The sequence below is a fragment of the Rhyacophila brunnea genome, unplaced genomic scaffold (assembly GCF_057557595.1).
Source record: "Rhyacophila brunnea isolate RB1 unplaced genomic scaffold, BYU_Rbru_1.0 scaffold_15, whole genome shotgun sequence".
Classification (NCBI taxonomy): Eukaryota; Metazoa; Arthropoda; class Insecta; order Trichoptera; family Rhyacophilidae; genus Rhyacophila; species Rhyacophila brunnea.
Genome location: NW_028232806.1, coordinates 31,265,573 through 31,279,834, shown reverse-complemented (window position 1 = coordinate 31,279,834; position 14,262 = coordinate 31,265,573). Strand labels below are relative to the sequence as shown.

At 33.9% G+C, this 14,262-nt stretch overlaps 1 protein-coding gene across 1 annotated transcript; it reads right to left on the bottom strand.

Moving 5' to 3' along the window:
- Positions 1-9,005: 9,005 nt before the first annotated feature.
- On the bottom strand, positions 9,006-13,023 carry Prp38 (pre-mRNA processing factor 38). The gene is made up of 2 exons (XM_085942986.1): positions 12,333-13,023; positions 9,006-10,469 (listed from the first exon to the last, which is right to left on the bottom strand). Exons 1-2 carry the CDS (start codon positions 13,013-13,015, stop codon positions 10,262-10,264), a joined length of 891 nt encoding a protein of 296 aa, XP_085799112.1. The 5' UTR covers positions 13,016-13,023; the 3' UTR covers positions 9,006-10,261.
- Positions 13,024-14,262: the final 1,239 nt, after the last annotated feature.

Here is a 14,262-nt window from a genome sequence, read left to right as displayed (position 1 = left end):
ATTGAGAAACGTCTAACCAAGTGTATTGAGCTCCAAGGAGATTATGTTGAGAAATAAAAAAAAATACAAAAATAAAAACTGTTTTAATGCTTTTTTCTAAGGAATTATTGACCCACCCTCGTACATAGACGATTAAATAAACAAAATTTGTGAACAATTCATTCAATTTGTTCCTGTAACAAGCACCACAGGAGAAAGCTTGTTGTTATGTTCAAAATGTACATAACTAACTTTCATACCGTTGGCAACCCCGATTATTATCTATGGTCACGTCGATGGAGCGTACGCAATTTAACAGATCGTCGCTATAGGATTTGTTTCCCGAATAGACCAAATGTCAATTTTACAGGAGACGAAAAACAAATTTCATTGTCGTATATTTTAATATCAGTAGATGTATCAATCATTCTTTCTACACTGTATGATTGCAACATTATCTAAGAATAGATTCCAAGAATAATAAACTGGTATAAATCATTAAATGCACAGAAAATGCGTTTTATTTACAAGTACTCACTGTGGATATTCGGGAAATTTTTAGCGCTCTCTCAGAATAATGGATATTCGGGACAAAACATGGACGTTCGGGATTTAAGACCGTAGCGTATTGCTGCACGGCCCACAGATTACTGAGTGGTCAAAAAGTACGCGCCTCAAATGTTATATTTATTTACACGATAATTGTTAATAATTACCTCTACTATTTAAATACTTAATGATCGTAATTACCCAAGTTTGTATGTAATAATAACATGCGGCAATCGCTTTTTCGATTTTTTTTTCGGATTAAGTAATTAAATAGTTTTTAAGTAATTAACTATTTTTTTATTGAACGAATAATTCACAAGATTTAAGAATGTACCATTTTAATAATTGAATATACTTACATAATTTTTTAAATCACTTCTGAGAAAATATATTATAAGGTATCTACTACTTCAATTACTAACCGACGTCACGGTCATTTCTCCAATATTTTATGATGGTACTTACTCGTACTTGCTAACAATTTTATATTAATACTTTTTCCAAAAAAAAAAAAAAAACTATTTATATATATATCCGTATATTATTATATCTATATATTTCTATAATTGACAATTAAACTTATTACAAACCACCAAATAAATATTATATATTTACCATTGTAAGGAATAACAACACAAAATAATAGCATGTATAAATTAATTACCATTAGCTGCTAATATTAGGTAGGTATCAATATCCTTAGTATATAATATCCACCAAATAAATAGTTACTAACATACATATTAAATTAAATTAACTATCAGCGCATTCAAAAATAAATAATAGCATCGCCTTTATTTTCATAGAAATACCTAGATTAAAAGTAAAATAAAGACAAACAATGTTTGATTAAAAATAATTTGAAATAATAATTATTTTTTACGTCATAGTAGTTGCCGGGTCATACTGTAGAATTCATATAACCGTTGGGATTTTGTGTCATTTATCAAAACAAAATGCAGTTATTTAGGTAAAAATACTCACTTCCACAACTCTACTGTAAGTTCAGGGCGAACTAGAGATGTATCAGCTATGAATGATCTCTTCAAATTTGATGAATTCACTATTAAAACAATAGTAATGTTAAAAACAATATCAATAAGACGAAATTTGAAAGAAGTCTCCGGACGGCCAAAAAATATGAAAGTGGGCGTGATTGTTTTAGAGCTAGACAGCATGAATGTGGAAGCGAGATGCACGGCGTGAGCGCGGTTTGATTGGCTAAAGTCATATTCGGGAAATAAACACTCAGCCAGAGATATATTTCGACCGAAATTAACTTGGATATTCAGGTACGAATAGTTGGACATTCGGGAGAACACCACGGAGTAATTGTAACTTAACATGGCGTATTCGGGTTTTTTAAAAAAATATCTCTGTTCCTAGATAAAAATATATTTGTTTTATAAATGATTTCGGTAGAGTTCGATAAAAGAAATTGAACTGCATTAAAATGTCGATTTCGACAAAAATGGATATTCGGGAAACAAATCCTATAGCGACGAGATGTCGCAGACGGAATTTCCGGCAACAACGGAGGTCGCGAGGTGTGGAACAAGCAACTTGGCTTTTTGATTCTGACTGTCGTCTAGTATAGTCGTGCTCCGCTTGAGTTTTACCCAACATTTATAATGGACGTCACTTAACGGAGCACGATGCAGCCGCAGTGTTTGAAGCCTCTGATCGTTCCAGTTTTTTTTTTTTAAACTATTATTTGATTCACAACTCTTCCAATGTTTCTTTTCAAACTTAGCTGCTTGTATTTATTTTAGTACTTATTTCCAAATTTCAGTATCGAGCCGCTTAATAACCTTTTATTATATTTCTACTTTCTTGCTTTTGCTATAATATAGTTTCTGTCAAGTATATAAATTGCTCTTTTATTTATTGTTCCCACTTTATTCCAAACTGTTAAATATTTATTATCTTTCACGGTCTTAAGATGGCGTAATATATATAAATAACTTTAATGTTGAAATGAAAAAGCGGCGAACTACATCGAAACAAACATTGAGGTGTAATGTTCCAGCCAGGGAACTCAGAAATAATGGGAACTGAAATACATAATGGGTAAGGCGATAGCAGGTAACCGACTCGAGTAAGGAAGAATCCGGGTTTAACTAACACACGTGTCAATAATACGTTTTACGTTGAATACTGAAAACTGCTCTCGCTTTATGCATTTACGCACATTTAATGTTGGTGTATTACACACACTATTGCACGTGAATAATGCGTGCTTCATTTTCGTAGGACACTCACACATTCAAAATCCTGCTTCACCATGCGGCGTATTGAATATGGCCTATCGATATTCTATTTATGATCTATTTTGTGGTTCCAGCTGATTCAGTAGAAGAGTATTTCAGAAGAAATATCTTTGTTCAATTTATTGACCAAATATTAAATCAGTTCAATGAACGTTTCATGCGACATCGCAAAGTACTGAAAATAGTTTATAACTCTTCCACCAAACGGAAAAGATGCTCCAACTGAAATAATTTCGTGAGCTGTGCGAATTTTATGACCGTGCTATGCCTTCTACAAATCTTGCAATTTTAAATGCCGAATTGAAATTATGGTAAAAAAAGTTCGATAAATTAAATGCAGTCACTCCCTGCAGAAATGCTGTTGATCAAAATGCGACAAAACGGTTGACCCAACATCTTTTAAAATATGTGAAACACTTATGGTCACAACATGCGTCAGTGAAAGATCATTTTTAACCTTACGCCTTTTAAAAACATACATAAAATATACATAAAACAAACCTTATATAAGGTGTACGTGGTACATACATAAGGTGACATACCATGACGTAGTCAAGATTAAATGGACTGGCCTTACTTTTTTATATACACAGAGAGATTAAAACACATTGACTGCTGACTAGATAATTACTTTTTAATTACAACATTTAAATAACATGCTAATTATATCGAATGACCACCTTAATCGTTACGCGCTGGGTGCGTCTTTAGCGTCCAATGTATTGAAGTAACCACGGCCGAAGTAATTATAATAATAACTTGATTTTGTTCTGTAAATAAAATTTTCAAATCCTACTAAATGTTTTTTTTTCATTTGCATGAAAACTATATTTAACCCTCCTACTTGCCCCCCCCCCCCCCCCCAATAATAAATCCTGGGTGCGCCACTGAACACACCGTTTAAAAACGAAGTACCCGGAAACAATTGGTTTATAGGTTTTATTAAAAGAAATAAGTCATCATTTAAATATGATGGTTTCTTAAGCCCTGACGGCTAAAATTATTAAACATGGAACATGCTTTGCCCACTAATTCTCTGAATGTTAGTTGTCCAAATTCGAAGGAAAATAAAATAAATTGCGGGGCGCGGGTCACACGTCGTTCCCGAAGCGCCGTTCACGGCCGACCAGTGTTGCCAAGTCAAAATTTTAATTTCAGTAGATTTTGACAAAAAATTCAGTAGATTTCATAAAATATCAGTAGATTTTGGAAAATGTCGTATATTAGATATGATTTAAAACTAATAAGAATAACAATAACTAATAATATTAATTTATTGTAAACAATGATGATATTAGTGAGTGCTCGTGGGTAGAGTTACAATGCTTTCTACGTCAATTTATAAGTGTAACACACCAAAAAAGATCGTGCGTAAATCATTTCAAGTTTATTGTCAAAAGAATCATCAGTTAATTTACAATTATGGAGAAACACAAATATCAGTAGATTTCTTGAATTTCGAAAAAAAATCAAAAATTCAGTATATTGGCAAAAAATATCAGTAGATTTACTGAAATTTCAGTAGACATGGCAATACTGCGGCCGACTGAAGCGGGAAGCCACTCCGGCCCGCGCCGCTCTACTTTCTTGACTTTATTTTTTTGTTTTCGTTACCGCTGCCTGTGCGATGTTTTCGTAACGAATCTGCCCGGGTGGTCAAGACAAAAACATGTCCCATGCTAAAAACTGCAAGCCAAAGAATATGTTCGCAAAAAAAATACGATCCTTTTGTAATCAATTGGTAATATAACTTGTCTTATTTAACAGTACAATCATCAACCTGAATTTAAAAGATTGTCCACAAAGCATATTATTTATAATGTTGACTGTCAACTTGACATAACAAGTTTTTCCCATGATTTTCAAAAAGTAAACTCCTTAGTGTCATCGGATTTCCGTCAACTACCTACGTTAATTAATAAAAAAAATACATTGTTTTTGTTTCGGGACATCACTAGCACTTCATTCATAGTATGACACACTTACCCCAAAAAAAATGTCTTAGTCCATTTTTGTTGAAATTCCATACTGTAGTTTTAACTCAAGACTCAATATCCATTAAATGAAATTTTACCTTTCTATGCATGTAATACGTTATGGTTTTGAACTACTTTTGGATTAAAGATGAATTTAGTGACACTTACCCCAATATTGGGGTAAGTGTAACAAACTGACTAGTGATCAAAAATCTTTAAAATGTCGTATCATAGTAAGATATACAGTGGGATCCTTCTGTACATATTAATTGTAATGCTTTTGTAGATCTTACGGTAAAGTTTTCAACTGTTTAAAACACACCTATTCATCATGAAACAGGTTGAAATTCATCTCATTGAATTATATGTCACACTTACCCCGACTCACCTTACTTCTAAAACGACGATTGTCCAATTGAGGCGTCTAATTACAAAAAGCGACAAGTCCACAATTCGATATTTGCGGGAAACAACGTTTTTATGTTTCAAGCTTCAATTATTTGTTTTAACGTATAAACTCTTAAATGTAATAAATATAGGCAAAATAAATTGGACGTAGCGCTACTTGTACCTCACTTTTTAATTTATTCCGCATAAGGCACATATTTCCGTGGCACTGTCATGAGTTTACCAGATGCTACAGCATGGGAGACGCCATTTACAATAGTGAATGTTCTCTCATTGGTTGACTTAAATACGCGCAAAATCAACCAAGCTTTAAATAATATGAAACACGGACTTGGCGCTTTTTGTAATAAATCGAGACTTAAAATATTTTTTTTCGTAAGGTTTTGTCGCGTTTTGGAATTTATAGATCAATACGTATTGTGTAAAATAATACAAAGAATACGTGCGTATTTTTTTCTCGATTTTGACGAAATGTGGACTTATCGCTTTTTGGAATTAGACGCCTCAATTATTATAGTTTAGAGCTGAAAGAATGGATGTCCAATTTAAGTAATTTTTTCGTTAGGCTAATAGCAAGAGGATTAATACTGCAAAAGTGCGGTCCAAAGTCCGACATACGGAGTTTTAGTCCGAACGCGAGTATTTTAACTAGATTAGCTGATTAACTATGTTAAAACTGCTCTCCTTCAAAATATTTAATGTGACTTCCAGACTTTTCACTCTAAGCGCTCAGCCGTAGTGGTTTGGCGGGCGCGGCGCGGCGGCGTGAAATGTTCGTAGACAGTGTCTTTTTTGGGGTATAATACACACGGCTATACGTTTGAGTTTCGCAAAACGCCCCCGCGCCGCGCCCGCCAAACCACTACAGCCGAGCACTGATACAGAACTAAAAACAAAACAAACTATTTTATGTGATTTCATTTATTTATTTGAGAAATAGTTTAGGTACCTACTTAGGTATATGTGAAAACTAATTTCCAATAATGTTAAAGTTATTTTTTTGTGAATTTTGATTATTACAATGTGCGATTAATTCCCACATTTAGAAAGATTTTTTTCTATTGGTTTTAATATATTTTCTCAGAAGTGTTTTTCAAAATTATGTATGTTCAATAATTAGAATGGTGCATTCTTAAATCTTGTGAATTATTTGTTGAATAAAAGATATGGTTAATTATAAATTATTAGCAAAGTAAATTACATCATAAAAATATTGGAGAAATCCGTGACGTCGGTTAGTAATTAAAGTAGTAGGTATCTACTTTGATTTAATAAACTAAAACCGATTGCCAAAGTAGCTTGATTAGGCCAATAGTCAAAATTTTTCGCAATTAGTATGTCACCTTGTATAGCATAGAGGATAATGCGCGGACAAGGCGTAAACCAAAAGATGCATGGTTGTGTGCAAGTGTGCAGAAGTAGGCTGCGGCAGGCTGTGGTTTTTGGGACAGTTGATTGTTCGGTCAGACCCTTTAAGGTGGTCTCCCGTGGGAGACCTTCATCTGGTATCAAAATCATACGTCGAAACAACTGCTCTCGGTTATGCATTGACGTTCATTTAATATTGGTGTCTTTTATTTTGTTAACTGTCAATTCATGGTGGAACTGCATTGTATTGTTGTTTTTATTTAATAAAACGCAATTTTTTTAATATAGTACTTATTCCACTTTAATTAATACATTAGGACCGGTTTCGTCCGCCTCAGTGGGACATTTTCAACTGATATGAAAATGTCCCACTGAGGCGGACGAAACCGGTCCTAATATATTAATTAAAGTGGAATAAGTACTATATAAAAAAAAATTGCGTTTTATTAAATAAAAACAACAATAATATTGGTGTATTAAGGCGATACTTCAGTGGGACGGCAAATAATTTTCAACTATAGGCGCGACGAAATTTTGGACTCGCTGGCAGTCTGAGATCGCTCTCAATCGAGTCACATCAATCAATCACGTCGAGGTGTCAATACGTCAATTTGTTTCGTGATGGCGACGGGGGTATTAATTCTTAAATCGTGTAAAGATGACTAAAAACGTTACCCATTTACTTTAAAAAGAAAACATGTCAATGAATATATTATTATTGTTACTAATAGAACAATAAACAGAACATTAAATGGACGCATGTTGGATTTATATGAGAAATTATATTTCGGTCGGCATGCGTCATTTGCACCCGCGACCCGCAATCCGCGCATCGCCTAGCCACGATCTTTTTAGACCATGCCTCAACTGAGGTATAACCTTAAGCCGGCGCTCCATTGGCACGCAAGTCAGACGATTTACAGTCAGTCAGACTTTTTTTTTCGCGTGGAGCACCCCAGATCTGCAGACTTTTTACCCGCAGACCAGGCTTGTTAGATTTCAAACATGTTTGATATTTTACTCTCCGAGTTGCCAGATGAGATATCCAGGGTTCCAGTGGCTAGCTCAAGCGTTGATCGAACCCCGGATTCACAAAAAAAGTTAAACGATTGGAGTGGAAATAAAACAAGGTCTTTTGTGTTCGTAACGTGTTCTTGTCTTATATTTTTTTTTTGAATTTTAGTTTCACAAATTTATATCTGGGTTTTTACAATAATTATAGTCGCAGGTCCGTACATATTGGAAATGGGACGCTTACTAACTTTCTTTTTTCTCTTTTTAAATTCCCCGTACCCACGCCGACCAGCAAAAAGGACTCTCGTGATTGGCCAAATTTTATCGCGTGATCCTTTTGATTTGACGAATCACGAGGACCACCTCGGCGCAGGTACGCGGAGATTTTAATGTTGCCGGCAAAATTTATTAGATTTAAATACTTATATTTTATACATTATATTTAGTCTTAAAATTATCTCTTTCATCCATCATCATTTATACTTTTTAAATCAAATTAAATTTATCTTAATTACACCTCCACCCAGTATATGATTTTCACACATCGGACGAAGGCCTTTACTTATGAATAAAAAAAAAATTACATAGTTGAGTAAGGAATCAGATTAGATGTTTTATGAAGCCGTTTCTAGAGGTCAGGGTTACGTTTCGACTTATGACTACTAAATGATTATTTTACACCGGGAGAAGCCCGCCTGTAACAGGGGTGTATCACAGACTTCGTCCATCGATCACTACGTAAATTCGATTAATACGCAATCATTCGGACCGAAAAAAAATCTGTAATTGTTTTAAATATATTTATTGATTGATTTGTCAATTTACACATTAGAAAATGAGAGATTTATCAATTATTTTTTTACTTGTATATATGAAATTCATAAAAGAAAACGTAAAACTTGTGTTGTTTTCATTGCTCTATTATTTTATGCAAGTCTACATATAAATAACACAAAATTGTAGGATTATCGGAAGACATTACAATAATCGCAACTTTTGACTTTTGACAGCTCGACTTTTTTATTCGTTTGTTGATCAGTAGCAGAGCATAGACAAGTCGGATGATTTATTGTCCTCAGACTTTTGGCTCGCCAACGGAGCGCTGGCATTACACACACTACTGCACATATTGATCATTTTCGTAAGACACTCACACATTCAAAACCCTGCATCAAAATTTACTGTATTGGTATATAGCCTATCGGATTTCTATTTATTACTTCTAAGAAATGTCCCCTTAAATTTTTCTATTGTGTTTAATTTACAGGGTCCAGTTACTTTCACTATAATAATTAAAGGGAACATTGCTTCTACAGTGTGCATGTCAATGAAATTTATTATTATGGAGGAACATAATAAAATAATGTAGGTACTGTTGGTTCGATTATGTGGTATGACGACAAGGATGTGAGAATAGAGGAAATATTAATAAATAGATAGGTCATTGAAAAACAGTTTTATTAATAGTCAATTAATATTCACACATCTTATCTTTTAATTTGTACAATGTATTTAACTTAACTATAATAGAAAGGAGGATGATGCTTCAATAACTCACCAAAATGAATTGAAATTTGAACATTACATTTAGATTATTTCAGCGAATTGAGAAGATAACCATGAATGATCTCACAATTTAATTGAATGATTATTGTAATTGGTTATTCTTTGGGTGTGCAAATATTAATATCTCTCTCATATTAAGCTTAGTCCAGACCTATATGCATCTGCCCCAAATGAATATTCAAAAAAATGTATAAAAATGTTTTTATTTATGATCATGTTTTTTTAAATATTGCCGTGGATGGAAAACATGGGAAAATCCATTGAAATATAAACGATCGTAAACATGGTAAGGTGGACCAATAGCTTAAGGCACAAGAGCAGTCACCTCGGTAGTGAAAAGATGTAAGGTTCAAATCCCACTTGGAATTATGTATTTTCAAGTGTGCACATATTGTAATACTTTCACTGGAAGTAGCACAACGCATGGTATTGTGGGGTGTTACGTAATAACCCTCGTAACATTATTTTTATCAATCTAAGTTACTCGAAATCATGATAAATTGTCGTCGTAGGTGTCAAGGTAGCCAGTCCACAAAATCATATTGCTGAGAAACAGGGGCGCAAAGATTTTGTGTGACAAAAAAAGTAAGATTTTTTTATTGAATTTTATTGTTTTTAAAGATATAACGGCGAAACTTTGAACATAGAATATACTTTGAGTTGTTATCTTTTTATTATTTCGAACAAATAACTAAAAAAAATAGTATCTTAGAAGTTATGTGTGTTATATCTCTTGACCACTGAATATTGAAATGTACAGTTGGCACACGTGTGAGGTAGTCAAACGAGTTTTGTGGCTTAAATCCATTGACCACTGCATCTTTGATGATTTTAAAATGTTTTTGTGTACTTTACTCATTTTCGCCAAATTTGTGGCTTGGCTCCCTTGACATCTACGGCGACGAAATATGCTAGGATGTATTCCAAGTATTAAGTACACATCTCGGCGAGTGTGAATATGTGCTAAGTTGCAAACAATTAATGTTTGTTTACTGGCTTTAGTGACAAAAATTTAAAACCATTTGTGGGCAGATGTATGCTTGAATGAATGTAACAAAATTATGAAAATCTTATTTGATATCTTGATAGAAGTATCGTTAAACTGTACTTAGTTATTAGTAAAGTTAATAGTTAATGCCGTCTGTCTCTCTCTCTTCTCCTGTGATCGATTTCATGTCTGTCTGGAATTGGTCGATGATGCCTGTCCCTCTCCCGTTCTCGTTCCCTTCTCCTATCTCTTTCTTTTTCTCTCAGCCTATCCCGGCTTCTGGATCTTTCTCTTTTGCGTTCTTTTTCGTCTTTTCTGTCAGATCTTCTGTCGCGTTCCTTTTCTTTTGACCTGAAAGAACCAAAATCATTTTACAAACTACATACATGCGTTATTCTACTAAATCAGTGTTTTTCAACCGATATGCAGCAGGTGCCCTCCTAATATGCTGCCAAATTTAATTTAAACAATATTAAAATTTCTTAAGCCGCACCCTTGACCACCTCTTACTAAACTTGAAACCAAAACCCAAAACCTAACACAACCTACAAATTTCTGGGTAACAGTAGGTTGTATTAGGTTTTGGTTCGTTTTTAGGTCTCACAAAAGACCACTAAAACCAAAACGATACTATCTCTATAAAATCAATTAGGTATGGAAAGTGCCGGCTCTAATTTATTTGTATTTGGAATTATTATTCATTGGTAACTTCAATTTATTTAAACAGTTTCGTAATGTGCGTTAAAATTACTTGCAATAGTGCATCCATAGATAATATTTTGAACAGAACCCAACCAGCAGACCATAGATAATAGATGTAAACACCAGACATCGATAATAATTTATAAAAAATCCACAGAAAAAAAATAACAAAGAGCACGCATTTTGACGTGAGTCAAAAATGTGTAGGCATGCAGAATATAATAAAAAATGTTCATTGAGTCATGCTGTTGGCAATTTAGTGTGATACGCGTGAGGTGACCTCATTGTTGTTCTGGCCATTTTGGTAATTTTTTTTAAGTGACAAGGGTCAAAATGTGCTACGGGATGGGAGCATCAATCTGATAACATTTTAAAAACCAAAAACAACATTAAATATTTTTTCCCGTAGCGGCAGCTTTCTGTGACAGCACATATCGTGATGACAATGAAGCTCTTCGTTAATAGGTATACAATCGCGAGTACTAAAAATGTTGGGTCTTGTGACTAGTTCTCCTCCCTCGTGCGCTGCCATCCTGTCAGTGAATGCAGTGTTGCCAACCGAATTATAATTATAGTACTTCGTCAGCTGAATGCAGAACTATTCTAACTTACATTTGAAATTTTTGAGAGAATTTTTTGAAACAACTTACTGAAATTATTTATTATCTTTATGGATAAATGGATACAAAATATTTCAAATGTGAGTTAGAATAGTTCTGCATTCAGCTGACGACGTGTACTATCATTTTGGTCCGTGTACTATTAAAAAGGTATAATACGTCCAAAATACCAAAATTTTGAATATCGGTAAAAATGTATTTTCATGTTAACGATTTAATTTCGACATTTAAATATATGCCAAAAGTACTAAAATTTCGATATTTCCTACTATGAGTTGGTGTAAAAAACTCGACGGAGGTAATAAGTCCTCGACTTGATTTAAAATGGAATTAATTGAATTCGCCGGTTAGCATTTTCGGGTTATAAGAGGTGTTTAAATAAAGGGCATCGGAATTTCTCGAATTCTTCGTTATGTTTATGTGAGAAACAAAAAAACTCTTACATTTTCAACACGTCCTATATTACCGAAATGGGCCTTTGGGCCGAAATACTATAATTTCTTGGACCGCGTACTATAATTCGATGACAAAAAGATACCAACACTATGATGGAATTCAACAATGGCGTCTGACAGCTTATGACGGCGGAGAACTAGTGACAACCACCAAAATGTTGAGGATGAAAGGCCATTGGGCTTGGTGCATCATATTTACCAATATAATATATCAGTGGCGAGGGGTGGAAGTAGGCTATTAAGATCTGACATAAATAGTGTGTCAGTCATACTTATCTGTTATCAATGAACTAAGAATACAAATTTCAGATGTTGCTGGTTAGTTTTATAAATTCAATACTCTAGTCTTTCCAAAACTCAGAGATGCCTCTGAAGTAATAATTGAAGAGAGAATTTATAGTACTTTAATTTACAATTTTTTTAAATAAAATGATTACCTTCTTCGCCTATCTCGATCGCTTTCCCTCAATCTGACGACTTTCTCGGCGACTCTCGACGGTTTCTGATTTACCTTTCTATCAGGATCCTTTAAATCGTCATCAGACTGATCATCATCCAGGTCATCGTCAAGCGCCGAAATCTTTGCCTCAAGCTCGTTGTTTTCCTCCAAAACGTGTCGCTTTTGAATTCTAGGCAGAATAATATCGCAGAGACGCTCCTCTCTCAGCAGTTCATCAATGAATTCATCCACATGGACGAGTTCAAATAGCGCGTTTCGATTTTGCCGCCTCAATTTGCGGTTATCGTTGAACAACGGCTCCAGATATTTATAGCAGTCAATAGAGCTACCAGTGAGCCGCATGTAGAACGCGCCTAGCGCCCTCACATATTTAAACTCTTCGTTTTTAATAAACTCGACCACTATCTCTTTCTCTGGTTGAATTTGGAGCATTTTTAATACAAGACACAGAAACGGTGTGGGGTGTATGTGACCGCCGTGTACACCGCCGATAAACCGTAATTCCATCGCTTTGTCGACGAGAAGCTCTGCGGTCAGGGCGAAACATTCTTCCTTCCAATATTTGCAGTCATAAATTCGAGATCTAATAATCTTTTCAATTAAATATTGCGGATTTGTACCGCGAACGGACTTCGCATCCTTCACGGTGCGATTCGCCATTTTTATGTTTTGAGTGTTTTGACATTTCAGGTTTGGTGTTGCTGTACTTGGAATTTATTGTCTATTATACATGTATATCATAACCTAAAAATAAATAATATATATTTAGTAATGCGGAATATATTCGCACAATTGAATAGACTGTTTTCACAAAGCGCTGACAACATTTAAAAAGATGTTCGTCACATCGGAAATGGATGATATTCACAAATCAACTACAACACTCAAATGATCGATTTGCACTAAGGAAAAAGTAGTCTTCACGTATGAATGTACTATTGTAACCAATTAATCGTAAAATAATACAAACACTATGAAAATTAGGTTCAACGATTTTAAACAATATTTTGGCAAAACATAAGTATGTATTAGGTACCTACTTTCAGATTCAAATAATACAATAAATACCAAATCTCTTTGATAAATACCTATTTAGAAAGTGACGTTAATTAAAACTTAGGTAATTGTGCCGCAGATGCCGTCATGAGCTTTTATGATTTTTGTTACGAAAACAGTTTATTTCAGTAGACAATTATAATAAATACATTTTTCTGTCGGCATATGGGTTTTTCGATCCAATAATTGTTAATTTAAAATTTGAAATGCTCATAGATTTTGATACTTCATTATCACAATCTAAGATTATATGATTAGGTACCTAATATTAGGTTGGGGTAGGTTAGGTTAGGTTAGGTTGGATTAGGTTAGGATAGGTCAGGTCAGGTTAGGTTGGGTTAGGTGAGGTTAAATTGGGTTAGGTTAGGTTAAGTTATATTAGGTTAGATTACGTTAGAATAGGTTAGGTTAGGTTTAGTTCAAAAATGATACTTATACAATCTCATAACGGCATCTGCGCCACATGTAAATGTGGCGCAGATGCAGAAATTTATATCGATGAACCGAAAAAGATATACCTAGGTGGTGTTATTTGGTTGTAGATTTACATCAAATAATATATGAACGATAGCAGCACGAATATACACATATTTATATTACTGCGTTAAACATTAATTATATTGACACCTAAGCATCATTTTTGCGATTGCCTTCTAATAAATTGTGTTGCTGCTACAATTATTAGTTTGACATTTGTGAATTTCTACCTTTTCTTTGTGACGAACAATTTTACAAATGTGTGCAGTTGTCAAAATTGAGTGAATTTATATTTACAATGAGTGATTTATGATTTTTGTTTTGTGAAACAAACTATTTTATGTGATTTCATCTATTTGTTTGTGAAATAATTT